Source organism: Pan troglodytes, chromosome 20, assembly GCF_028858775.2.
Source record: "Pan troglodytes isolate AG18354 chromosome 20, NHGRI_mPanTro3-v2.0_pri, whole genome shotgun sequence".
NCBI classification, from domain to species: domain Eukaryota; kingdom Metazoa; phylum Chordata; class Mammalia; order Primates; family Hominidae; genus Pan; species Pan troglodytes.
In genome coordinates, this window is record NC_072418.2 from 3,354,490 (window position 1) to 3,381,061 (window position 26,572).

The 26,572-nt window shown below is 61.9% G+C and overlaps 2 protein-coding genes across 19 annotated transcripts in view; one reads left to right on the top strand and one right to left on the bottom strand.

Moving 5' to 3' along the window:
* The first annotated feature begins 132 nt into the window (after window positions 1-132).
* On the top strand, window positions 133-21,373 carry ARHGAP45 (Rho GTPase activating protein 45). Of its 17 annotated transcripts, none has more exons than XM_016934521.4 (23): window positions 148-395; window positions 2,666-2,996; window positions 7,357-7,503; window positions 7,717-7,801; window positions 7,885-7,957; window positions 8,159-8,225; window positions 8,315-8,452; window positions 8,554-8,618; window positions 8,825-8,935; window positions 9,010-9,090; window positions 12,042-12,230; window positions 13,941-14,078; window positions 14,166-14,356; window positions 14,493-14,617; window positions 14,702-14,785; window positions 14,920-15,024; window positions 15,130-15,302; window positions 15,790-15,978; window positions 16,063-16,200; window positions 17,123-17,349; window positions 17,426-17,636; window positions 18,521-18,629; window positions 20,410-21,373. In XM_016934521.4, the coding sequence occupies exons 1-23, from the start codon at window positions 258-260 to the stop codon at window positions 20,754-20,756; spliced, it is 3,462 nt and encodes a 1,153-aa protein (XP_016790010.3). In that variant the 5' UTR covers window positions 148-257; the 3' UTR covers window positions 20,757-21,373. The 17 variants fall into 17 exon arrangements, with proteins under 17 accessions (XP_016790008.3, XP_016790009.3, XP_016790010.3 ...); XM_016934522.4 differs by having other exon boundaries at window positions 150-395; window positions 7,360-7,503; XM_016934528.4 differs by lacking the exon at window positions 148-395 and adding an exon at window positions 1,217-1,743 and having other exon boundaries at window positions 7,360-7,503.
* POLR2E (RNA polymerase II, I and III subunit E) overlaps window positions 21,330-26,572 on the bottom strand; it is a 17,614-nt gene continuing 12,371 nt past the window's right edge. The window contains exons 4-8 of one of the 2 annotated variants that reach the window (XM_054673704.2): window positions 25,829-25,909; window positions 25,007-25,065; window positions 24,810-24,888; window positions 24,398-24,477; window positions 21,330-21,348 (exon numbers count right to left, since the gene is read on the bottom strand). In XM_054673704.2, coding sequence (XP_054529679.1) covers window positions 24,412-24,477; window positions 24,810-24,888; window positions 25,007-25,065; window positions 25,829-25,909 — 285 coding nt within the window. In that variant the 3' untranslated portion in view covers window positions 21,330-21,348; window positions 24,398-24,411. Of the gene's footprint in view, window positions 21,349-22,840; window positions 23,399-24,397; window positions 24,478-24,809; window positions 24,889-25,006; window positions 25,066-25,828; window positions 25,910-26,572 lie in introns of those variants that run through there. The other variant, XM_054673703.1, reaches the window with a different exon arrangement.

Below are 26,572 nucleotides of genomic sequence, written 5' to 3' on the forward strand. Positions count from 1 at the left end.
AGTTGGGGATGTGAGTGCGGGCCTCATAAGGGCCTGGTCACCGTCCCTGTCCCCACGTCCCTGCGTGCCTATGTGGGGCTGGTGCCTAAGGGCGGTACCTGTAAGTGCCTGGCCATAAAGTGGGGATGAGGTCAGGACTCAGGAATGTCCTGGGAAGCTTAGTGGAGCCCGGTGTCCTGGAGCACAGGCCAGGGCCGGGCCAGAAGCCCATCCGACATCCAGCTGACCCTCACCCTCTGATCCCAGCCCTCAGCGCCATGAGTCGGGGGCAAAGAGTTCTCAAGGGTCTGCTGGGCTGGGTTTGCACTTGGACCCGGGCCTGGAGAGCCAGACTTGGAGCAAGGGGCTGTGGCCTTCATGTCCTGTGCCCCAGAGATCTGCCCCTCCCACCCGAGGTAGGTGGGAATGGGGTTTGGGAAAGGAAAGAGGTTGGGGTTTTGGGATTGGGGGTGGGGTTCTGGAAGGGGACAGCAGGGAGACTTGGGGAGGGGGGAGAGAGTTCACACTGCGGGGTGGGGGTTGGGGGAAGGTAGGAGGCTGGGATCTGTATGCCTGCAGATGCCCCAGCTCTTGGCCAATGCCGCCTCAGGCTGTTATCAGCAACGGGTGCCTGCGTCCTGCTGCCCAGCACGTCCGGTGGTCCAGAGTCACTGGAATGCAGCATGGGAGGCGGGGCTGGGGACCTTAGCTAAGGGCAGGTCTGGGGCAACATGATACGGCCCACAGGGCTGCTGAGAGGTAACCAGGTGTCTTCAGCATATTCTGCCGATGGTGGGGTCCACACCACACTTTGGGGACCCCTGTGCAGGCAGCTCAGGACCAGGTGGACGTGGGGACCCAGACGGATGTGGGGACCCAGACGGACAGGGCCCGGTAACCTGGATTGTTCTGACTTCCTGGAAGTCTTTGCCCCCAGGGTTTCGGTTCTGGGCCTCAGTTTCCCCACCTGTCCTCGACCTGACCCACTTCACGGTGCTGCAGGGCGGGTGATGGGGGTGACCCTACTCTGCCCGGCCCTGCTGGGGCCCGGCCACACCCTAGGGTCTGCAGGAGAGGCGGTGGAGCGGGGGCTTGCCTTCAGGGGAAAGGGGGCTGCAGGGGCGCAGCTTCGGCCTGTGCGTGTGTCTGGGGTCTGAGGGCGAGGCTCCAGGAGCTTGGTGGCGTCTGAGCGCGTGTGGAGGTCCGGGTCTCTGCGTGTCATCGTGCACGTGTCTGCGCACGCCCACTCGCGTCCGGGAGTGAGGGTCAGCGCCCTGCAGTCGGCCGCCCCGTGCCCGCCAGCGTCAGGCAGGGGCTCCCGGTCCCACCCCGCGAGCGGCGCGTCTCCAAGCTCCCGAAAGCGGAAGGGGGGGCGCGGCCCGGGGCTGGGGGCGGGGCCTGCGACCTCACCTTCGCGCCCACTCCGCAGAGCCGCAGGCTGAGGCCGGGAAGGGTCGGGGGCGAGGCCGCGTCGCCGCCTCCCCGAAGCCTTTTCCTGTTGGGGGGAGGGCCCGCCAGTGACGGCCGGGCCTGTCACGTGGGCCTGACAGCTGGGGAGGGGGTGGCCGGCGACAATGTGGTCCCGAAGCGGCCAGCGCCGGGAGCTGCAGCGCTGAGACCCCCCAGCCCGCCTGACCCAGCCCGCCCCCTCGGGCTCCCGGCCGGGGCCCCATCATGTTCTCCAGGAAGAAACGAGAGCTCATGAAAACCCCTTCCATCTCGAAAAAGAACCGCGCGGGAAGCCCCAGCCCGCAGCCCTCGGGGGTGAGTGGAGCCCGGGTGAGACCCGGAGCTGACGCCGGGCCGCAGGGGGACAGGGACCCGCCCTGTGCTCGGGGCTCATGCTGGGGCGGCGGCTGGGGGCTCGTGCCAGCTACAGCCCCTACCGGGCGGGACGGCAGGGGCCACAGCAGAGAGGCCGGGACCCCGGCATTCGGCTCACGGTAGGGACCCTGGGAGTGGTGGCCGCCTCCCTCCACTCCATCCAGGGCTGGCCGCGGGGCCCAGGGAGCAGGAAGGGAGGGTGCCGGGTTGGGACGATGTTGTGTTTGGGCCGCTGCAGGTTGGGGGCTTAGGCAATCTGGGGGCTCTGGGGGCCGTTGAGATGGGAGGGCTGTGGCCTGGCCATTGGGCTGAAGGTTGATCGGGCAGCAGATCCTCTAATGGGATCCACCAGGTTCAGAGGTTGGGGAGTGTCCCCAGGCCTGGGGTGTCTACAAAGCTGGGGGGGGGGGTCTACAGAGCTTGGGGGTCCGGGATGTCTACAAGGCCTGGGGCTGCCCATAGGCTCTGGGGTTCCATGGACCTTTAGGGGACAGACAGAGTCAGAAGTGTGTTCACTTAAAGCAGCTGCGTTGTAGGAGCCTGAGGGGGGCTTGAAGGGCTGAGGACCCTCCCCACCCCCACCAGGAAGTGGGGAACCCCCCTCCCGCGCCTCCCCGCAGGCCCCGCCCCGGCTGTGGTTTGGGCAAGGACCGTTGTTTGTGAAAGCTCTAGGGAAGAGGATGTTGGGTAACAGGTGGGGGGGGGTACACTACCAAATCTCGGCCCTGTGACCTCTGGCCTTTGACCCCTGTGGGGTCAGGGTGATGGTGGCCCTCCACAGCCCCACTTCATTTCTGGGGAAACTGAGGCCGTGTCCAGGCCGGAAAATCCCTTTAACGAGCTCCCCTCGGACCTGCCCAAGGAGCTGCCCAGGAAGGATGGGGCTGACGCGGTGTTCCCTGGACCAAGCCTGGAGCCGGCCTCTGGGTCCTCCGGCGTCAAGGCCACAGGGACCCTCAAGCGGCCCACCAGCCTGAGCCGCCACGCCAGCGCGGCTGGCTTCCCCCTGTCGGGTGCTGCCTCCTGGACACTGGGCCGGAGCCACCGGAGCCCACTGACAGCCGCCAGCCCGGGCGAGCTGCCCACCGAGGGTGCTGGCCCGGACGTCGTCGAGGACATCTCCCATCTGCTGGCGGACGTGGCCCGCTTCGCTGAGGGCCTTGAGAAACTTAAGGAGTGTGTGTTGCATGACGGTGAGAGCCACGGGGACACCGAGGCCTGGGTGGAAGACAGAGCCAGACCCAAGGGAGGATGGAGGGAGGGACTTGGGGAGGCTCAGAAGGGAGGGAGGCTCAGATGGCAGGGAGGGCTGTGTGGAAGAGGCCATGACAGCTAAGGCTCTGAGGGATGTGTAGGAGTTTGGTGGGGGAGTCCCTGAGCGTACACTGGCTCAAGAGGGTGCCCACTTTATTTTTTTTAAAGGATCTGATGGCAATTAGGAGGGAAAGGCAGAGGAAATGTCCCATGCACAGGCTCAGAAACATGGAAACAGAGAATGCATTTGGGGGCCAAGGTGTGGGGTGCCGCTGGTGTAGGATGAAGGCACGACAACGCCAGGCAGAAGGGCAATGGGGAGCCATAGAAGGTGTTAGAGCACAGGACAGACGGGGGCAGATCTGTGTCTTGGAATGAAGCAAACTGGGGGTTGGCTGAGGTCTGGGTGGAGAGAGATTCAGGAGGCATGGTGAGGGGCAGGATGGGGGCATCAGGCGGCTGGAGGTGCTGGGACCCAGCGGCCTGCAGGCCGGCAGTTCCGTTTTCTCCTCCACGCGGCCGCTGACAGCCCTGCTTCCTGCCGAGTTATTTTCATCTGCTTCCTGTTTGTCCCTGGCAGCCCAGGCGGGCACCTCATGTGCTGCCTTCAGCCCCCGGCTCCTCCCAGAAACCACAGTGCCAGGGTCATGCCAGGCGCTCTGATCTGCTCCCAGCAGCCGCCCATTTTACAGATGACGAAACTAAGTCTCTAGTGAGGCCCTGACCCCTGGCTCACCCAGCCAGGGCAGGGCAGAGCCAGGACTGGACCTCAAGTGGTGGAGTGGCCTCTGCACCTTCAGGGCACTAGATGGGGAAGGCCCGGTCCCCACTGGGAGGAGTGGGAGCCCCCGGGTTATCTGGTCCCAGGGGCGGGGGCTAGGCTGGTTTCCTGGGGAAACCCTAATCTCGGTTCCTTTCCGATCCTGGCGCTTCCTTGGAGGCCTGGCCTGGGCGGGGCTCAGCTCCCAGGCTCCTGCAGGAGGTCTGAACTGGGCCAGCCAGGGTGGGGCACTTTTTTTTTTTTTTTTTTTGATACAGGGTCTTGCTCTGTTGCCCAGGCTGGAGTCCAGTGGTGTGATTGAGGCTCACTGTTACCTTGAACTCCTGGGCTCAAGCCATCCTCCCACCTCTGCCTCCCGAGTACCTGAGACTACAGTCATGAGCCACTGCACCTGATTTATTTTATTTTATTTATTTTATTTGAGATAGTGAGATGGAGTCTCACTCTGTCGCCCAGGCTGGAGTGCAGTGGCGCGATCTCGGCTCATTGCAACCTTCCTCTCTCGGGTTCAAGTGATTCTTCTGCCTCAGGCTCCTGAGTAGCTAGGACTACAGGTGCGTGCCACCACACCTGGCTAATTTTTGTATTTTTAGTAGAGATGGGGTTTCACCGTATTGGCTAGGTTGGTCTCAAACCCCTAACCTCGTGATCCGCATGCCTCAGCCTCCCAAAGTGCTGGGATTACAGCAGGCATGAGCCACCGTGCCCGGGCTTTTCTTTCTTTCTTTCTTTCTTTTTTTTTTTTTTTTTGAGACAGAGTCTCACTCTGTCACCCAGGCTGGAGTGCAGGGGCGAGATCTCAGCTCACTGCAACCTCCACCTCCTGGGTTCAAGTGGTTCTTCTGCCTCAGCCTCCCGAGTAGCTGGGATTGCAGGGGCGCGCCACCGTGCCCGGCTAATTTTTTTTTCTTTTTTTCTTTTTTTCTTTTTTTTAGTAGAGATGGGGTTTCACCATTTTGGCCAGGCTGGTCTTGAACTCCTAATCTCAAGTGATCCACCCACCTCGGCCTCCCAAAGCGCCAGGATAACAGGCGTGAGCCATCGCGCCCGGCCAGTTTTTGTATTTTTTGTAGACACCGGGGTCTCCCCATATTGCGCAGGCTGGTCTAGAACTCCCGAGCTAAAAACCGTTCTCCCGGCTCCGCCTCCCAAAGTGCTGGGATAACAGACCTGATCCACCGCGCCCGGCTGGGGGCGCCTTCTGTGCGTCTCGGGGCCGCCCCAGGCCGGAGAAGACCCTGGCGGCTAGGATGTGGGCTCTAGTCCCGATGCTTCTCAGCTGCTGAGACCCTGGCGAGCCCCTTCCCTCTGTAGGTGTCAGGTGACTTATCTATAAAATGGGGCCACCTGCATGCAGCGATGGTTGTGGGGTCCACCCCACAGCTTGGGGACCCGCGTGCAGGCAGCTAGGAGGGGACCCACGTGGACGGTGCCACCCCGACACTTCCCGGGCTTCCTCGTTCCCGGGCTTCAGGTCTGGGCCTCAGTTTCCCTGCCCGTCCTCGACCCTCCCCACCTCGAAGCTCTGCGGGTAAGGAAGGACCCAGGCTGGGGCGAACGGGACCCCAGGGCGGGGTTTCCCTCGCGGGGGCGGGGCCTCCTGACCGGCCGGAGCCGGTTTGGCCACCGGAGACCCCCATCGGTCAGCTGCCAGGCCCCACGCGCTCGCGGTCTCCGCGCCCCGACGGCTGCGCCATGTGTATCTGCGGGACGGCGCACCCGGTGCTGGACGAGGGCCCCGTGCGCTGCCGGGCGGGCCCCCGAGGTGAGGGGACAGGTGCCGGGCGCTGGGTCCCGCCGCGTCCGGGAGCACGTGGCGCTCGGGCCGTTTGCCGCCCGCGGTGGGGGAGCAGCGGCTGCCGCGCGCCTGGCCTGGCCGTGCGCACCTGGGCATCCCTGCGCTGCGCAGGGGTCGTGCCGGCCGCCGGCTTCCCGGGTGGGGGGTGTGCGGGGACAGCGGGGGTCCATGCGCCGGCCGCGCGCGCGGAGTGCCGGGTGCCCGGCTGGAAGGTCCCGAGAAGGGGCGTGGCCGGGGCCTCCCAGCGGCTTCCCGGAGCTCCTGGAGCCCTAATCCCATTCCCGGAGTCCGCCTCGTATCCAGCAGCGAAGACATGTTCCGGTCCGGTGGGGGGGTATCTCTGGCGGGTGACTCGGTCGGTCTCTTCCCGGAGGTGACATTCACCTGGGGTCTTCGGTGCCGAAAGGGACGGGGCACTTACTTTTTCAGATTTCATTTCGTATTTGGGACATCCTCTGAGCGGTACAGTCAGGCGTCAAAGCTGCCCCTCCCGCTGGCCTCTGTCCTCCCGGGTACCTTTCCCCTCCTACGAATTCCGTGGGTTTGTTTCCACTACATGGTGTGTGCCTGGCTCTCGATGCTTCGCCTGTACTCTCTGCTTTTTTCTTTTCTTTCCTTCTTTTCTTTTCTTTCTTTTCTTTCCTTTCTTTTTGAGATGGAGGAGTCTCCCTCTGTCACCCAGCTGGAGTGCAGTGGCGCGATCTCGGCTCACTGCAACCTCCGCCTCCCAGCTTCAAGTGATTCTCCTGCCTCAGCCTCCCGAGTAGCCGGGATTACAGAGGAGTGCCACCACGCTGCTACTTTTTGTATTTTTAGTAGAGGCAGGGTTTCGCCATGTTGGCCAGGATGGTCTCGAACTCCTGACCTCAAGTGATCTGCCTGCCTTGGCCTCACCGAGTGCTGGGATTACAGGCATGAGGCACTGTGCTTGGCCCTGTCTGCTTTTTTCTTCTTCCAATTGAGAACGTTCGATGAGGGCATTTAGCTTTTTATTCTTTATTTTATTTCTTACAGAGACAGGGTCTTACTGTATCGCCGAGGCTGGTCTTGAATTCCTGGGCTCAACCCGTCCTCCTGCCTCAGCCTCCCAAAGTGCTGGGGTCACAGGTGTAAGCCACCACCCCTGGCTGAGGAGGGCAGTGAAAGCCAGGTTCCAACAGTCAGATCTGACCTCCTCTGTTCTAACACCTTCTATGGCTCCCTATTGCCCTGGAGATAAAGCCAGGCAGGATCCCTCTGCCTGGCGTTCTCACGCCTTCAGAGCTAGTGTAGATGGAAAAGCTGTGTGATTGTTGAGAAATGGCTTCCCCTCTCTATGCCTCAGTTTCCTCACTTAGGAAGGGCAGAGAGAGACCTGGACAGGGCTTTGAGCAGTCCTGAGGAGTTAGGGCAGGGAAGGAGCCTGGTGGGCTGCATGGAGGAAGGGGCTGCAGGACTGTAGCTTGAAGGACAAGAGGCAGTTTGCTTTCTGGAGGGACAGGAAAAGAGTGTTCTGAGCAGCAGAGTGCCTAGGCCAAGGTCTGGCCTTTGTTGATCTGGCCAGTAGCCCAGGGAGGGACAGTGCCCTCCCCGCAGTCTCGAAATGAGCCCCAGGCATCTGCCGTCTTCCACCTCTGCCTCAGTTTCCCCATCTGGGAACAAGAGCTCTGAAGAGGGAGGAGGTGGACAGACTTTCCCTGGGACTGGGCCCTACCCCACTGCTCACTCCGACTCTCCCCAGCAGACCTCCTTGAGGCCCGCCGCCCGCGGGCCCACGAGTGCCTGGGTGAGGCTCTGCGTGTCATGCATCAGATCATCTCCAAGTACCCGCTGCTGAACACCGTGGAGACGCTCACCGCAGCCGGCACCCTCATTGCCAAGGTCAAAGGTCAGCCTGCTGGAACAGGGCTGCGAGGGCTCTCTGCCTAGAAGGGCATCCTGGAGGAGGGGATGTTTGAAGTGGGTTTTGAAGGATGCATAGGAGTTTGACAGGCACAAGCTCCCTGCTGTTCCCCCTGGGTTAAGGGCTCCGGTCAGTTCTTGCAGGGATGGTCACCTCCCAGAGTGGGCCCACCTCCTTGTCCTTATCTCTGCTTCCCAGCCTTCCATTATGAGAGCAACAATGATCTGGAGAAACAGGAGTTTGAGAAGGCCCTGGAGACGATTGCTGTGGCCTTCAGTAGCACGTGAGCACGGGAGCCTGTGGGGCAGGGCAAGGGAGCGTGGGGGGCCCGGGTGTCTCTCGATGGTGACCCCGCTGGCCCTGCAGAGTGTCCGAGTTCCTCATGGGTGAAGTGGACAGCAGCACCCTCCTAGCAGTGCCTCCTGGGGACTCGAGCCAGGTGAGTGGGGTGGGCCAGGGCCACCTGTGTCCAGCTTCTGGAGGCCAGCCGGGTTCAGGTCTGCAGGGCCCGGACAGTCACCCTGCTTCCCCTGTGCGCCTTGGTTTCCCTCTCTGGGGGGGGCAGCAACCGTCCCCTGAAGGGTGGGCACTGCCCAGGGCCCCGCATGGGGCTGGTCTCACCTGTGTCTCCGTCCTACAGTCCATGGAAAGCCTGTATGGACCGGGCAGTGAGGGCACCCCTCCCAGCCTGGATGACTGTGACGCCGGTAAGCCCCCACCCAGTGGCAGGCAGGCATTTGAGGGGTGGGCCATTGCGGAGGTCGGGCCAGGCTGAGCAGGCCCCCGTTCCCTGCAGGCTGCCTGCCCGCCGAGGAGGTGGACGTGCTGCTACAGCGCTGTGAGGGGGGCGTGGATGCCGCACTGCTGTATGCCAAGAACATGGCCAAGTACATGAAGGACCTCATCAGCTACCTGGAGAAGCGGACGACGCTGGGTGAGAGCTGGGGTCCCAGCAGGGTGGGTCTGGAGGGAGGGGGTTCTGGGTGAGCTGGGAAGGCCTTGTCCCAGCACCTCACACCCCTCTCCGGCCCGCAGAGATGGAGTTTGCCAAGGGCCTGCAGAAGATCGCTCACAACTGCAGACAGAGCGTCATGCAGGAGGTGGGGGCCCCGCGGGCATGGGGCGGGGGTCCCTGGGCCCGGGTGTGAGTCTCAGCCCCATTTCAAGGGCCCAGGGACCAAGAGCAGGGGCTTCCCCTCTACATTAACGGGGGTGGCTGCAGGGACCAGGGAGCTGGCGGCTGGGGGTGCTGGGGCCGCCCTGCCTCCATCCCTCCCCACCCAGTGACCCGGTGCCCCACCCACAGCCCCACATGCCGCTCCTGTCCATCTACTCGCTGGCCCTGGAGCAGGACCTGGAGTTCGGCCACGGCATGGTGCAGGCGGTGGGCACCTTGCAGACCCAGACATTCATGCAGGTGCGTGGTGCCTGGGAGGGCGGGCTGGGCGGGGGTGTCACCGGGGTACCCACTCACGGCCCGTCTCGCCCCAGCCCCTGACCCTGCGGCGGCTGGAACACGAGAAGCGCAGGAAGGAGATCAAGGAGGCCTGGCACCGCGCCCAGAGGAAGCTGGTGAGGCGGGCGGGCGGGGGCGGGCGGGGGCGGGCAGCGGGCCTCGGCGCAGGCGCAGTCCCAGCCCCAGCCCCATAGCGAGGGCCCTGCGGCGAGCTCCGCACACGCCCCGGCCTCCTGCGCATGCGCGGCCTCGCAGGCTGGGCCCCAAGCCGGGTCGGAGATGCTCCAGCCGCATGGCCCCCAGCTCTGCCTGGAAGGACCCAGGAGCCCGGCGCTCACTGCTGTCCCTGCAGAAATGGGGAGAAGCCTTGCCTCCCTCGGTTGTAAGCAGCAGGTCTCCGGGTTGAGGGAGACTGATGGTCTCTCAGGACTGGAAAAGCGCCATGCTCCTGCATGTATTCTTTTTTTTTTTTTTTTGATACGGAGTCTCTCTCTGTCGCCCAGGCTGCAGGCTGGAGTGCCATGGCACCATCTGGGCTTTCACTGCAACCTCCATCTCCCTGGTTCAAACAATTCTCCTGTCTTAGCGTCCCGAGTAGCTGGGATTACAGAAGCACGCCACCACACCTGGCTAATTTTTGTATTTTTAGTAGAGACGGGGTTTCACCATAGTGGTCAGGCTGGTCTCGAACTCCTGACCTCAGGTGATCCACCCGCGTCGGCCTCCCAAAGTGCTGGGATTACAGACGTGAGCCACCGCACCCACCCGGCCTCCTGCCTGTATTCTCTTCCCACTTCGCTTTTGGGTTATTTCAAAGACGCCGGCGCCTTTTTGTTTGTTTCTTTGCTTGTTTTGAGATAGGGTCTCGCTCTGTCACCCAGGCGGGACTGCAGTGATGCAATCATACCTCACTGTAGACTTGCCTTCTTGGGCTGCAATGATCCCCCCACCTCAGCCTCCTGAGTTCCTGGGTCTACAGGCACCAGCCATCACACCCAGTTCATTTTTTTGTATTTTTTGTATACTCACTATGTTGCCCAGTTTTTGTTTGCTTTTTAGCTGTGTTAACACGGTCTGCAGTGAAACACACCCTCCTAGCTCCTTCCAGCACATACCGGCAAACACATATCTGCCCTGTTTTGTACACACGAGGACAGCTCACCTCATGCCCTGTTCTGCTCCTGATTTTTATCCTTACCTCCGTATAGAGAGGCTCACCCCATATCAGTCAGCATGAAGCAGCCTGAACCCCTTTTTTCGGCTGTGCAGGGCTCAGCTGAGGAGATTGAGTAGGTTACTTCATGGACGTCTTGGGAGTGGCTGAGCTGTTGCTGTTACGAACACCATTGCTATGACAAGCTTGTGCCCCTGTCTCAAGGATGCCTGAGGGATCAGTGCCCAAAATAGAACTGCTGGGTCAAGGGGCATGCGTGTATGAGCTACCCTCCCAGGCCACAGCCCTGCTTTTCCTCTTCTGTGAACCCTCAGTTCTTAACCTTTGCTTAGTTCTTATCCTTTGCTTACTTTGTACTGGACAGTGGCTTATTATTGATTTGTCAGAGCTTTTTACATATTAGAGAACTTAGGCCTTAATCATGTGAGTTTTAGACTCCCCCCATTCCCCTCCCACAATTTACTGTTTGACTTTTGATTTTTACCTGTGGCCTATTTTGCCAGGTAGAAACCTGTGATTGTTGGCAGTAGTCTTTTTTTTTTTTTTTTTTTTTTTTTTTTGAGACAAGAGTCTCACTCTGTCGCCCAGGCTGCAGTGCAGTGGATCGATCTCAGCTCACTGCAACCTCTATCTCCTGGGCTCAAGCGATTCTTCTGCCTCAGCCTCCCAAGTAGCTGGGATTACAGGTGCCAGCCACCATGCCTGGCTAATTTTTGTATTTTTAGTGGAGATGGGGTTTCACCACCTTGGCCAGGCTGGTCTCGAACTCCTGACCTCAGGTAATCTGCCCACCTCGTCCTTCCAAAGTGCTGGAATTATAGGCATAAGCCACCGTGCTCGGCTAATTTTTATATTTTTGGTAGAGATGGGGTTTCATCATGTTGGCCAGGCTGGTCTCGAGTAGCTAGGACCACAGGTGTGCGCCACCACGTCTGGCTAAATTTTTAAATTTTTTTGTAGAGATGGGGTCTCACTATGTTGACCAGGCTGGTCTCAAACTCCTGGCCTCAAGTGATCCTCCTGCCTCGGCCTCCCAAAGCACTGGGATTACAGGTGTGACCCACGGCGCCTGGCGGTCTCCTAGTAATTGGATGAGTCCGTTTGTTTGTGTGTGAATCTGATGGTGCAGGGTGTGAGGTGTGGCCCCCGAGCCCACAGGTTTTTGACTAAGTGCTCTTCCTGCCAACCTGTGGGCGCCTGGCTTCCTGCCTGGGCGGCTTCTCTGTTCTCGTCTGTGAGGAGGGAAGTGAAAGCAAAAGAGCCCGGAGACGCTCCCGTGGGGGCTGGTGTGCGTGTCTGCAGAGGCTGCCGTGTGAGCCTCTGTGCAGAGCTTGGCTGCGCCTCAGCTTCCTGGGCTGCAGAGCGGGCACACGGGACACCCATTTCTCCGAGGGTCCTGTTACGGGTGCCTCCTCCCGTTCTTTTCTTTTTTTTTGAGCTGGAATCTCTGTTGCCCAGGCTGCAGTGCAGTGGTGCAATCTTGGCTCACTGCAACCTTCGCCTCCTGGGTTCAAGCTATTCGCGATTCTAGTGCCTCAGCCTCCCGAGTAGCTGGGATTACAAGCGTGCACCACAATGCCCGGCTAATTGTTTTAAATTTTGGGTAGATACGGGGTTTCACTATGTTGGCCAGGCTGGTCTCAAACTGCTGACCTCAAGTGACCCGCCTGCCTCGGCCTCCCAAAGCGCTGGGATTACAGACGTGAGCCACCGCGCCCGGCCACTCCTCCTGTTTTTCCGCTGCCAATTGTTGTGCAGGGTTCTCTGCATGCCCAGCTGGGCCATGGGGCCTTGGTGAGAGGGATGGGGGTGGGGAGGAAAGGAGGAGCTGGGGAGACTGAGTCCCATCCGAGGATAGGGTTGGAACTGGCCTCCTGGCTCCCACACCCACAGCAAGAGGCGGAGTCCAACCTGCGCAAGGCCAAGCAGGGTTACACGCAGCGCTGCGAGGACCACGACAAGGCTCGCTTCCTCGTGGCCAAGGCGGAGGAGGAGCAGGCTGGCACCGCGCCGGGAGCAGGCAGCACGGCCACCAAGACCCTGGACAAGCGGCGGCGGCTGGAGGAGGAGGCCAAGAACAAGGTGAGGGCGGGTGGAGGCAGGGCTGGAGGTCCCTGGAGGAGGAGAGCCAATGCTTGGTGTGACATTTACTACCTCCAGGCCTTTGTTTTTGTTTTTTTTTTTTGTTTTTTTGTTTGTTTTTGAGACGGAGTCTAGCTCTGTCACCCAGGCGGGAGTGCAGTGGCACAGTCTCGGCTCACTGCAAGCTCCACCTCCCGGGTTCACGCCATTCTCCTGCCTCAGCCTCCCGAATAGCTGGGACTACAGGCGCCCGCCACCACGCCCGGCTAATTTTTTGTATTTTTAGTAGAGATGGGGTTTCACTGTGTTAGCCAGGATGGTCTTGATCTCCTGACCTCATGATCCGCCCACCTCGGCCTCCCAAAGTGCTGGGATTATAGGCATGAGCCACTGCGCCCGGCCAATTGGTTTTTTGGAGACAGAGTCTCATTCTGTTGCCCAGGCTGGAGTGCAGTGGTGAGATCTCACTGCAACCTCTGCCTCCCAGGTTCACACAGTTCTCTGCCTCAGCCACCCGAGTAGCTGAGATTACAGGCGCCGGCCACCAGGCCCAGCTAATTTTTTTGTATTTTTAGTAGACACAGAGTTTCACCATCTTGGCCAGGTTGGTCTCAGACTCCTGACCTCGTGATCCACCCGCTTCAGCCTCCCAAAGTGCTGGGATTACAGGCGTGCGCCACCGTGCCCGGCCTTGATTTTTAAATTATTATTATTTTTGAGACAGTGTCTTGTTCTGTCACCCAGGCTGGAGTGCAGTGGCTTGATCATGGCTCACTGCAGCCTCCACCTCCTGGGCTCAAGCAATTTTCTCGCCTCAGCCTCTAGAGTAGCTGGGACCACAGGCGTGTGCCGCCACACCCAGCTAATTTAAAAAAAATTCTTGGCCGGGCGCAGTGGCTCACGCCTGTAATCCCAGCACTTTGGGAGGCTGAGGCAGGCAGATCACAAGGTCAGGAGATCAAGACCATCCTGGCTAACAGGGTGAAACCCCGTCTCTACTAAAAATACAAAAAATTAGCTGGGCGTAGTGGTGGGCGCCTGTAGTCCCAGCTACTCGGGAGGCTGAGGCAGGAGAATGGCGTGAACCCGGGAGGTGGAGCTTGCAGTGAGCCGAGATCGCGCCACTGCACTCCAGCCTGGGCGACAGAGCAAGACTCTGTCTCAAAAAAAAAAAAAAAAAAAAAAAAAATTATTTATAAAGATGGGGGTCTCAGGCTGGGTGTGGTGGCTCACACCTGTAATCCCAGCCCTTTGGGAGGCTGAGACGGGCAGATCATATGAGGTCAGGAGTTCGAAACCAGCCTGGCCAACATGGTGAAACCCCTGTATCTCTACTAAAATTACAAAAAATTAACCGGGTGTGGTGGGTGGGGGGCACCTGTAATCCGTTACTTGGGAGGCCGAGGCAGGAGAATTGCTTGAACCCGGTAGGTGGAGGTTGCAGTGAGCCGAGATCATACCACTGCACTCCAGCCTGGGCTACAGAGCAAGACTCCGTCTCAAAAAAAAAAAAAAAAAAAAAAAAGATGTGGGGGAGGGTCTCACCATGTTGCTCAGGCTGGTCTCGAACTCCTGGCCTCAAGCAAGTCTCCCACTGTGGCCTCCCGAGGCGCTGGGATGACAGGCGTCAGCCCCGCCTCCCTGAGGTTTCTGTCTGAGTCCTGCACCCCGGGCTGAGGCCTCTCTCTGTGTGCCCCGCCCCCACCGCAGGCGGAGGAAGCTATGGCCACCTACCGCACCTGCGTGGCCGACGCGAAGACGCAGAAGCAGGAGCTGGAGGATACCAAGGTGACGGCGCTGCGGCAGATCCAGGAGGTCATCCGGCAGAGCGACCAAACCATCAAGTCGGTGCGTGGGGTGCTCCGGCCGCCCGGGCGGGGATGGTGGACAGGGCGGCCTCCCACTGACCCCTCCGCTCTCCGGTGCCGCCCGCAGGCCACGATCTCCTACTACCAGATGATGCATATGCAGACGGCGCCGCTGCCCGTGCACTTCCAGATGCTGTGTGAGAGCAGCAAGCTGTATGACCCAGGCCAGCAGTACGCCTCCCACGTGCGCCAGCTGCAGCGGGACCAGGAGCCCGATGTGCACTACGACTTTGAGCCCCACGTCTCCGCCAACGCCTGGTACCGCCACCCAGCTGCTCTGTCCCCGGCGCACAAGGCCCTGCCTGGGAGCCGGGCTTCCCTCTGTCGGGGGCATGAAGATGAAGCTGTCTTGCCCCCCATCACCTCCCCTCCTTTTCCCGGTTTCTTCCACTAGGTCCCCCGTCATGCGTGCCCGGAAGAGCAGCTTCAACGTGAGTGATGTGGCGCGGCCCGAGGCTGCCGGGAGCCCCCCAGAAGAAGGCGGGTGCACTGAGGGCACACCTGCCAAGGACCACAGGGGTGAGTGTCCGGCGGGTCCCAGGGGCGGACGCTGGCTCCCTGCCACCCACCCTGGCCCTTCACCAGAGACGCCTCTTTCTCCAGCCGGGCGAGGACACCAGGTTCACAAGTCATGGCCGCTCTCGATCTCAGACTCGGACAGTGGGCTGGACCCCGGCCCTGGCGCAGGTGAGGGAGGCTCTCTGGCGGGCTGGGGTGTGGAGCTGCCGCCTCTCCTGGGCCTCAGGGTTTCATCACGCACCGGGGTGATGGAGGGGGCCCCCCTGGCTGGGGGAGTCTGAACAGTCCTGATTCCCGCCCAGGGGACTTTAAGAAGTTCGAGCGGACGTCATCCAGTGGCACCATGTCGTCCACGGAGGAGCTGGTGGACCCAGACGGTGGAGCCGGGGCTTCAGCCTTTGAGCAGGGTGAGGGTCCCCTGACGGGGCTGGAGAGAGAGGGGGGTTTGGACACAGTCCATGGGCCTGGCCCTGACCTGCCTTGGTGACACCGGCTGCCTGTGCTGCCCGCAGCTGACCTCAACGGCATGACCCCTGAGCTGCCGGTGGCCGTGCCCAGTGGACCGTTCCGCCACGAGGGGCTGTCCAAGGCGGCCCGTACTCACCGGCTCCGGAAGCTCCGCACGCCCGCCAAGTGCCGCGAGTGCAACAGCTACGTCTACTTCCAGGGTGCTGAGTGTGAAGAGGTGAGTGGGACGCCCCGACGGACAGCTGGGAGCCTTCGGGAGCCTTTGGGGTGCCCGGCACCGCCGGCCTGTGTGCCCTCAGCAAGGTCCGGCCCAGAGCAGGGAGCAGTCGGCCGCCTTTGGAAGGAAGCGAACGGAGGGAGTGGGGTGGGCTCCTTTAGTTTTGGGGGGCAGGGTTGGCTCTCTGAGGCAGCGAGGCAGGGGGCAGACCTGGAGGGTGAAGAGCCCAGGGGCTGTGGCCAGAAGACCTGGAGGGCAAAGGCCCTGGAGCTGTGTCCAGAAAACCAAGGGGCGGGAAGGAGAGGAGGCCACAGTGGCAGGCGGGATCACCCCTGGGGTGGAAGCCGCGAGCCACTGTCCAGCTTGTGTTTGCAGAAGCTGCCGTGTGGGGGCTGTGAGCGGCCCCGGGGAGGTGGGGTGGAGCCGCTGGGGGCTGCGCTGAGCTGGGCGCCCCGGGGCTGGGCTCACTCACTCTGGCCGCCCCCAGTGCTGCCTGGCCTGCCACAAGAAATGTCTGGAGACGCTGGCCATACAGTGCGGGCACAAGAAGCTGCAGGGCCGCCTGCAGCTGTTCGGCCAGGACTTCAGCCACGCGGCCCGCAGCGCCCCCGACGGCGTGCCCTTCATCGTCAAGAAGTGCGTCTGCGAGATCGAGCGGCGGGCGCTGCGCACCAAGGTGAGGCGGGGGAGGAGGCGGCTCACAGCGAGGAGGCGGGAGTGGGCCGAGGCTGATGGGCCTCCCCACCCGGGGCTCCCGCAGGGCATCTACCGGGTCAATGGGGTAAAGACGCGCGTGGAGAAGCTGTGCCAGGCCTTCGAGAACGGCAAGGAGCTGGTCGAGCTGTCGCAGGCCTCGCCCCACGACATCAGCAACGTCCTCAAGCTCTACCTGCGTCAGGTGAGACCCACCTGAGGTGGCCAGGCAGAGCCTGGAAGGGGCGTAGCCAGGCAGGAGGAGGCGGGGTGGGGGTCCGGGAGCTGGAGCAGGACTGAGCTGGAGCAGGACTGGCGCAAGCGGGGGCCTGGGGAGGACAGGGTGGGCGGGACAGTGCCTGGCAGGGCAGGGCTGAGGCTGGGGGCGTGGTCACGGTAGGAGCGGGGCGGGGCCAGTTCTGCGCCGAGGCACGGACAGGGACAGGAGGGGCGGGGTGGGGCTTGGTCAGCACGTGGCAGGGGTGTGGCCACGGCAGAAGCTCACCTGACGCTGTGCTGGGGCGGGGCGGGGGCGGGGCTCTGTGGGGCGTGGCCAGAGCAGGATGGGCGTGTTCAGCGCTTGGCAGGGACCCGTATGAGGCTAGGGGCGGGGCTGAGGCTAGACAAGTGCAGGGCTGGCGGTGGGGCCTGGGCTTGGTGGGGCGAGGCTGGGGCAGGGTGAGTGTGACCAGGGCTTGGCAGGGGCGCGGCTGGGGCCAGGGGCGTGGTCATCCCTGGGGAAGGGCGGGACTGGGGATAGGGGCGTGGTCATGTCTGGGGAAGGGCGGAGCTGGGCTGGGATGGGAGTGGGACCAGCACTTCGCAGGTGATGGGGAAGGGGTCAGACTATGCTGAGTAGAGCCGGAGCTCGTTAGGGTACCTGCAGGGCGGGGCACGCGTGGCCAGAGCGAGAAAGGGAGTGGAGCTGGGGGTGTGCCCCGGGTAGGAGGGGCAGGGCTCATGCTGGGCTGGGAAAGGGGACTGACGCCGCTCTGGGTGGAACCCGAGCTCGGCGGGGTGTGGCCAGTGCTTTGTGGGGGTGGGGCTGAGGCTGGGGGCGTGGCAGGCACACGTGGGGGCTGGGCCAGGCCCACCAACACCTGCTGACCCTTGTTGACTCTGCACAGCTTCCCGAGCCGCTCATCTCCTTCCGCCTCTACCACGAGCTCGTAGGGCTGGCCAAGGACAGCCTGAAGGCAGAGGCCGAGGCCAAGGCGGCGTCCCGGGGCCGGCAGGACGGCTCGGAGAGCCAGGCAGTGGCGGTGGCCATGGCCGGTCGGCTGCGGGAGCTCCTGCGCGACCTGCCGCCTGAGAACCGGGCCTCGCTGCAGTACCTGCTGCGCCACCTACGCAGGTGAGTCCCGGCATATGGAGTGGAGGGCGCGGGGTCCCGGGAGCCGCTCAGCACCTGGCCCCTGCCCACCCCGCAGGATCGTGGAGGTGGAGCAGGACAACAAGATGACCCCCGGGAACCTGGGCATCGTGTTCGGGCCCACGCTGCTTCGGCCACGGCCCACCGAAGCCACCGTGTCCCTCTCCTCCCTGGTGGATTATCCCCATCAGGCCCGCGTCATCGAGACTCTCATCGTCCACTACGGCCTGGTCTTCGAGGAGGAGCCGGAGGAGACCCCCGGGGGCCAGGTGAGGGTGTGGGCCTGACCAGGGCTGGCCACTCGGGGCTTGGGGAGCAGGGGGCGCTGCTGGGGACAGTCGTTGTCGGATGAAGCCCAAGGAACCACAGGGAGATAATTTTGTTTGGACAGGGTTGTTCGGGAGGCCTCTGTCTTTTTGTGTCTTTTATGCAAAGAACTCAGCGAGGTCTGCATTGAATCTGGCAGAGGTGCAAAGGCTCTGCGGCCGCCCCTCCACTCTCCCTTGGGGCTGGCCTTGGGCCTCACCCTACACCTCCAGCTTCCTTCCCCGTTTTCCATCCCGGTGCTGCCTGCAGCCACAAGCTCCACGCTGGCCCGGTGTCCACAGCCTGCCCGAGTTGCCACTGCACTCCGCCGCGAGGTCAATTCCCGGCTTCAGATTTTCTTTTCTGGGAGTTGTAGTTTCGCTCCTGTTGCTCAGGCTGGAGTGCAATGGGGCGATCTCAGCCCACCACAACCTCCGCTTCCCAGGTTCAAGCGATTCTCCTGCCTCAGTCTCCCGTGTAGCTGGGACTACAGGCGCCGGCCACCACACCCGGCTAAGTTTTGTATTTTTAAGAGAGATGGGGTTTCACTTGGTTGGCCAGGCTGGTCTCAAACTGCTGACCTCAAGTGATCCGCACCCCCCTTGGCCTCCTGAAGTGCTGGGATTACAGGTGTGAGCCACTGCACGCGGCGTCTCGTATTTTTTCAATCCATCTTCCCTGGGTGTTTAGGGGCTGCAGTTTCTCGGGTTTGCTCTTGGCTGAGGACAGACCGCCTGGGCAACAGCGGGTGTCAGTAGCAGTTACGGGCTGTGTGGGTGGGTTTGTTAATTTATAACATGGAAAATGGAGCCCCGGCCCCTCTCTGACTTCCGTTCTGCACTTGCAGGACGAGTCATCCAACCAGCGAGCCGAGGTAGTCGTCCAGGTGCCGTACCTGGAGGCGGGCGAGGCGGTGGTCTACCCCCTGCAGGAGGCGGCGGAGGACGGGTGCAGAGGTGTGTGGCTGCCCGAACGGCCCCAAGGGAGGCTGGCGTGTGCCACCCATGGGCGCACAGGTGCCATGACCTAGTTGTACACACGTGGCAGGGTCCATGGCGCAGCACATTCTGTGGATTTCGTCTGCCACGGAGACCACACCTATGAGCTACTCATTCATTTTCCTTTAACCGGCTGCAAAAACAGGCAAGGCAGTGCCTTTTGAGGTGCCTACCCCGCACTCAGAAACCAGTAACATGAACGGGGGGCTGATGCCTTGTAAGGCTCCAGGTGCACCAGGTCAGGCTAAGTGCCTTTCCTGCAGGAGCCCGTTTTTCTAGAGAAGGGCGTGGGGCTGGGAGTTTGACCCAGGTGGGGCCGGCACTACCCGTCAGAGGCAGCCGGCAGAGTGCCGCATCTAGTTACGGGACACCTGTGTTGTCTGTCTTCACACTGCTGATAAATACCTGAGGCTGGGCACGGTGGGTCACGCCTGTAATCCTAGCACTTTGGGAGGACAAGGCAGATCACTTGAGGTTAGGAGTTCAAGACCAGCCTGATCAACATGGTGAAATCCCGTCTCTACTAAAAATACAAAAATTAGCCAGGTGTGGTGGAGGGCACCTGTAATCCCAGCTACTCAGGAGGCTGAGGCAGGAGAATCGCTTGAACCGGGGAGGCAGAGGTTGCAGTGAGCCAAGATCATGGCACTGCACTCCAGCCCAGGCAAGAGAGTGAGACTCTGTCTCAAAAAGAAATACCTGAGACTGGGCAATTTACAAAAGAAAGAGGTTTAATGGAGTTACAGTTCCATGTAGCTGGGGAGGCCTCACAATCATGGCAGAAAACAAAGAGGAGCAAGTCACATCTTGCATGGATGGCAGCAGGCAAAGGGAGAGCTTGTGTCAGGAAACTCCAGCTTTTAGACCATCAGATCTTGTGAAACCCACGTGCTATCACGGGAACAGCCCAGGAAAGACGCACCTCCAGGCTTCAACCATCCTCCACCCGCTCCCTCCCACAACACGTGGGAATTATGGGAGCTGCAAGATGAGGTTTGGGTGGGGACACGGAGCCAGACCCTATCAACACCTCTCCCCTTTCTCCTTCCCTGTTTCTCCCCTTGTCTCTCTGTCCTCCTCCCCGCCATGTCTCTCCATCTGTCTGTCCCTCCCCTTGTCTCTCCCCATCTCTCCTGTCTCTCCATCTCTCCTGTCTCTCCATCTCTCTCCTGTCTCTCCATCTCTCGTCTCTCCATCTCTCTCCCCATCTCTCCTGTCTCTCCCCATCTCTCCTGTCTCTCCCCCATCTCTCTCTCCATCTCTCCTCTCTCCTGTCTCTCCCCATCTCTCTCCCCCCATCTCTCCTGTCTCTCCCCATCTCTCTCCCCCCATCTCTCCTGTCTCTCCCCCCTCCCCCATCTCTCCTGTCTCTCCCCATCTCTCTCCCCCATCTCTCGTCTCTCCCCATCTCTCTCCCCCATCTCTCGTCTCTCCCCATCTCTCTCCCCCATCTCTCCTCTCTCCCCATCTCTCCTGTCTCTCTCCCCCTCTCCTGTCTCTCCCTCTCTCCCCCTCTCCTGTCTCTCCCCCATCTCTCCGCATCTCTCTCCCCCTCTCTCCTATCTCTCCCCATCTCTTGTCTCTCCCCATCTCTTGTCTCTCCCCATCTCCCCTGTCTCTCTCTCCCCCCCTCCTGTCTCTCCCCCATCTCTCTCTCCCCCTCTCTCCTGTCTGTCTCTCCCCCATCTCTCTCTCCCCCTCTCTCCTGTCTGTCTCCCCCGCCATCTCCCTTTCTCAGAATCTCGAGTTGTGTCCAACGATTCGGACTCGGACCTAGAGGAGGCCTCCGAGCTGCTGTCCTCATCGGAGGCCAGTGCCCTGGGCCGCCTCAGCTTCTTGGAGCAGCAGCAGAGCGAGGCCAGCCTAGAGGCGGCTTCTGGCAGCCACAGCGGCAGTGAGGAGCAGCTGGAGGCCACAGCCCGGGAGGACGGGGACGGTGACGAGGACGGCCCGGCCCAGCAGCTCTCAGGATTCAACACCAACCAGTCCAACAACGTGCTGCAGACCCCACTGCCCCCCATGAGGCTCCGTGGCGGGCGGATGACGCTGGGCTCCTGCAGGGAGAGGCAGCCGGAATTCGTGTGAGCTGGGGTGGGGCTGGGACCACAGGTGGCTTCTCTCTTGCCTGCTCCTGTCCCTCCAGCACGTCCCCTGCACCACGGCTTAGGTGCGCCGTCCTGGGGTCGCTGCCGAGAGCGCCTGGACTTCGACGTCCCACCAGCGGGCGCCTCCTCCCGGAGGCTTCCAGGAGCACGAGGGCCTTGGGGCACAGGACTGTGCCCTGTGCTCTCCCCTGCACCCCGGCTCAGCTGAGCTGGGGAACACTGCTGTCGTGTGAAGTCGCAGTGGCCTTGTTGGTGCCCACAGGGCTGTGTGGATGGAGGAAGCTGTCCCTGCGCAGTGCATCCCCCGGGTCATCACAGGGACGCAGGAGGCAGGCCCTGCCCCGCCCTCTCCTCACAGGTCTGTTGCAGGGACTCCAGAAACCATGCTGGGAGCCGTGGATGGGGGCGGAGCTGGGGTTTGGTGCAGTTTCCAGGGTGCAGTACAGCAGGGCCTGAATACTGGCCCTGGACTCCTTTTTCCAGAACACCAGGTGTGGCCACCTGGGGCTCAGGTACACAGTGGGGTCTCTCGGAAGCCACCGTGTAGTTCTTCCACAGGCACGTTTATTTTGCTGAAATAAAAAGTTTTTAATCGGGTGTTTTCTGTGGCAGCTGCAAGCTTAGGAGGGGCCAGGGAGGGGACAGAGAGAGCCCCGTAGCGTGGCCCTGGGCCTCCCCCTACGGGAGGGATGTGTGAGGAAGGGAACCCCCCGCCATGGGGCCCCGCGAGGTGGGAGCCCGGGTGATTTTCACCACAGGCTGTGCAGACGGTCAGGCATCGAGTGACCTCGTCATGTCCACCTGCAGCCCAGGGCAGTCCAGGAAAACGTTCTAGATGACGGACGTGTCCCCCGGCTCTAAGGTTTCACATGTCAGCCCCACATGGCCACCAAGCACTGGAAACGTGGCCCATGCGCCTGTGGAACTGCATTTTTTTTTTTTTTTTGAGACAGGGTGTGACCCTGTGGCCCAGGCTGGAGTAGGGGAGCACAATCGTAGCTCACTGCAGCCTCGGCCTCCTGGGCTCAAATGATCCTCCCTCCTCAGCCTCCCAAAGTGTTGGGATTACAGGTGTGAGCCACTGTGCCCAGGTAATCTTTAAGTTTTTTGTAGAGGTGGGGGGTTTCTCTGTGTTGCCCGGGCTGGTCTTTTAACTCCTGAGCTCAAGCGATCCTCCACTTCCTGGGTTCAAGTGATTCTCCTGCCTTAGCTCCCAAGTAGCTGGGATTACAGGCATGCGCCACCATGCCCAGGTAATTTTTGTATTTTTAGTAGAGACGGAGTTTTGCCATGTTGGTCAGGCTGCTTTCGAACTCCCGACCTCAGGTGATCCGCCCACCTCGGCCTCCCAAAGTGCTGGGATTACAGGCGTGAGCCACCGCGCCCGGCCACCTCCAGAATTTTCTTATCTTCCCAAACTAAAACTGCACATGACACACACTGTCCCCTCCCTCCTCCCCAGCCCCGGGAACCCCCATCCTACTTCCAGTCTCTGACGACTCTAGCGACCTCCTAGGAGTGACATCAATGTTTGTCCCTTTGGGTCTGGCTTGCTTTGGCCAAGACAATTTTGAAAAAAGTACATTTGGAGAGAAGGGGAAGCGTTGTCCCCATCACACACACCGTCCGCGGCCCGGGGATCTGGGGACCCTGCTGCACAGAACAGTGGGCGCGTTACAGACCACCGACCGCACGAGGGTGAATTACATCTTAATAAAGCTGCTGTGAGAGAACCACGTGGCTAGGTTAAACTTGGGCAGATGAGGCCTTCTGAAATCAGACAGTAAGCAAACGGGGAAGTAGAGCCAGATCCCAAACGTCTATACGAGGAACTGGCCGCAAACCACAGCTGCACAAGCCAGAGAACAACTCCACACCCTCACGGGAAGGGAAGAGACAGACACGCTCACGCCTTACCCAGGAGCACGAAGTGGAAGGGCAGGGCGAGGGCCTGGGGAGGCACTGACCCCTGAAGCCAGCGCGAGGAGGGCCCACCTGCCAAGCTGACCTCGTGTGCTTGGGTGAGGCAGGGCCACCTGCTGAAAACCTTGTTAGTCAGCCTGGTTTCTGTATCAAGCAAATTTATTTGCTCAAAACATCTTTACCATTTGAAAACACCCAACCTCCTACAACAACCGAGAACTCCAGAGCTGGCATCTCGCACCCTGGTGGCTTGAGCACGTGCACGGCTGTGAATGGAGTAAAGAGCCGAGGCCGGGCTGGGGCCGCCACGCATCAGGGCCCCCGAGGGAGGGAAGACGAGGGGTGGAAGGCCGAGGGCCCAGGAGGAAGCAGTGGCTGGTGGGAGACCCGGACCCCAAACCCCCAACAGAGGGGACCCAGCGTGGTCTGGGTGAAGACCCGGCACCAGCTGCCCCCAGGTGACCTCCCTCTGGGGGCCTTGTCCCTTCTGAGGCTGCATCTCGCACAAATCCACAGGTGAATGGGGCGGGCTGGGCCACAGGAAGCCTCACCCCAGGACGGGAGAACGTGGGTGGAGGCCACCTGCCTTGGGGAGTCCAGAGGAGCAGCGGCGGTGAGCTGGGGGGCCGGATTCTGGCAGGGCAGGGGCGTTCGTCCTGCAGGGATGGGGGTCGCTGTCTGTGTGTCTGCCTCTAGGGGCTGGGAAAGGGGGAGAGCGGTCACACAACAGGGGCAGATCCAGTGTGCCCAGGACAGCGCAACGCCCACCGAGCGTGACGGGGTGCGGGAGGCCTGGCGGGAGGAGGCCCAGGCCGCAGTGCAGGGGCCGGGCCCGAGCGTGACGGGGTGCGGGAGGCCTGGCGGGAGGAGGCCCAGGCCGCAGTGCAGGGGCCGGGCCCGAGCGTGACGGGGTGCGGGAGGCCTGGCGGGAGGAGGCCCAGGCCGCAGTGCAGGGGCCGGGCCCGAGCGTGACGGGGTGCGGGAGGCCTGGCGGGAGGAGGCCCAGGACAGCGCAACGCCCACCGAGCATGACGGGGTGCGGGAGGACTGGCGGGAGGAGGCCCAGGCCGCAGTGCAGGGGCCGGGCGGCTCCCTTGTGCCCAGCGGTCACACAGGCGTGGGCAGTCGCTCTGACCTCAAAGGAACCGTGCCAGCATCAGACCAGGCCGAGCCCCACCCCTGGGCTGAGTGTGAAGTGGGGCGGCCTGCAGGACAGCAGCTCGCCATGACCAGGGTCCAGGGGAAGCTGGGAGGCTCTCGCCATGGGCAGAGGCTGTCCCGCTCCTGAGACTCCGGCCAGTCCCTCCCAAGGCGCCCACTCAGGGAAGGGTTGGCCTGAAGCTGTGCCTCCTCTCTCAGCTCTGGGGTCTCTGGGCAGGTTTCTAAACCCTCTTCTGGAAAGTCCCGCCGCACAACTGCCCTGCAGGTGAACGTCTCCCGCTTCTAAGGTGGGTCAGCGGCGGCAGAGACGCACGCCCTGCGTACCAGGACTCTCCCGTCCAGGCGCACAGCCCCAAGAGCTGCAGCCTACGGTCGGGTGGGGTCTGGGGGTGTCCTGGGAGCGCCTGGTGGCCCAGCTGGGCTGGTGCTAGGAGGGGCTTGCTGCCGGACAAAGCAAGAACAGCCCTGCACACCGACAGAAGGGACGACACCCCTGCCTCTGACCCCACCTCAGTGCCTGTCCCTCGGCCGTCTCACCTGTCAGGCGGTAGCTACTGCACCAGCCGGTAGGTGATGTACCTGCCAGCCGTCTCACTGGGCCGGATGATCTTCACCACCTGCAGAGGCAGAGAGCAGGGGCTGCGAATGCTTGAGGGGTCTCACTGCAGTCACCAGACAGCAGGCGGGCAGCACACGGGCTGGGGATGGCCGGCAGGGGTCCGAGATGGCTGAACCCGGGCTGCGGGACCCGCTCCCTGGGAACCTGGGTCACGCTCTTCTCTGGGCCCAGTGGCCCTGGCTTTAAGAGGCGGATATTGGGGGTGTGGTCTCGAGGTCCCCTCCAGGCCCTGGGTCAAGGGGGAGGGGCTGTCGGGGAGGGACAGAAGCCCCCTTCTCCGAGTGGTCAGCTCAGAGCAGCCCCAGGGCCCCTTCTCCCCGCAGGGCTCACCTGCCCACGCTTTATCCCAAAGTAGCGCGCCACAGGGTCCCCCGCCTGGATCCTGGGCAGCTGGTTCTCTCGGAGCTTACTGCGAAGCAGCGTCAGGAAAATGCCAGACAGGGCCGTGGGGGGTGTGTGTGGTGGGGGGGAACGCGGAAGTCTCGAGGGACAGGGAGGGGCAGGGCCGGTGGGGCTGGAAAGGATACTATCGGGCCAGCAGCTCTGTCACCTCCTCCTTGGTCATGACGACATGCTCAGGGACCAGCTGCCGAGAGAGGAAGCCACCAGGCATCACCAAGGGCTGGTGAGACCCCACGTGGCTCCCAGGTGCCACCACAGCCCCTGCGCCTTCAGACGGACAAGAGCCCTGAACCCCACCCCGATCCCCGGCAGTCAGGGAGCCCACCCACCCCACCCCGGCTCCACAGGCGGGGGACGGAGTCACAGCTCCTGGGGCTTGAGGCAGATGGGCTGGGCACAGCCACCTCCTGCTGGGACTCCTCCTGTCTCAGCACTAGGGTCCCTCCACACTCCCAGCAGTCCCGATTCTACAGGCTGGGGTGGGCCTGGGGATCTGCATTTTTTTTTTTTTTTTTTTTTTTTTTGAGACGGAGTCTTGCTCTGTCTCCCAGGCTGGAGTGCAGTGGCACAATCTCGGCTCCCCGAGTAGCTGGGACTACAGGCGCCTGCCACCACGCCTGGCTAATTTTTTGTATTTTTAGTAGAGACGGGGTTTCACCGTGTTAGCCAGGATGGTCTGGAACTCCTGACCTCGTGATCCGCCCGCCTCGGCCTCCCAAAGTGCTGGGATTACAGGCGTGAGCCACCGTGCCCGGCCGGGATCTGCATTTCTAGGAAGCTCCCGGGTTCGGCTGCTGCAGGCCCAGGGCCACCCTTTGAGAACCCTGTCCTCCATGCACTAATAGGAACACCTGCCCTGGGCCCCAGATCCCACATCTTCCTGGCCACCCACAAACGCCGCATCTCTGCCGGCCCCATGCAGGCGGGACTCCGCGGCGCGCGCCCACCTCGTGCTCCGTGATGTTGATGAGCAGCTCCTGCTGCAGAAACTGCTCCAGGATGTACTTGGGGGCCATGTCGATCAGGGACTGCAAGAGAGCGGCTCTCAGGCACGGCCCGGAGGGGCCCAGACAACCCTAACCTCACTTCCTGCCTCAAGCTACCTGGGGCTTACTCGTGTGCCCCAACAACACACCCACGTCATGAATCAGAAAACCCCACCGCCAGCCCAGGAGCCTTGAACAGCCCGCCCCCCTCCCCAGCCTCTCTGCTCATCGAGGGCATCCTGTCACGAGCAGTGATGAGGCTGTGGAAACTCGGATGTGTTTCCATCCATCACATGCTTCCAGGGGCGGCCCTCAGAGCTGGCAGGGCGACCTCTTCCCCATACAGGGGTGCTGCTCTGTGTGGCTGCGTGAACCCCGCAGCTGGTGGGCCAGGGACTAAACTGCTCTGCTGACTGCCCGTCACAGCACAGCAGCCTGGCTCCGGAGTGTCCAACAGACAGACGGGAAACACGGATAGGCCCCTGGAGGACCCCGTGCCGGGCCTCCTCTGCAAGTCCCCCTGGACATCAGCTCAGGACAAAGAACCTCCGGCTCCTGGAATCTGCACCAGGCCGAGGGCTGGAGCCCACAGAAGCTGGCGAGAGGCACAGTGCCCTCCGCCCTGACGCCCCTCCTGAGAGCTGGGGGAGGACAGCGGCTGCCTGGGGTGGGGCCCATGGACGCAGTGGGAGGGAGGTGGTCGGG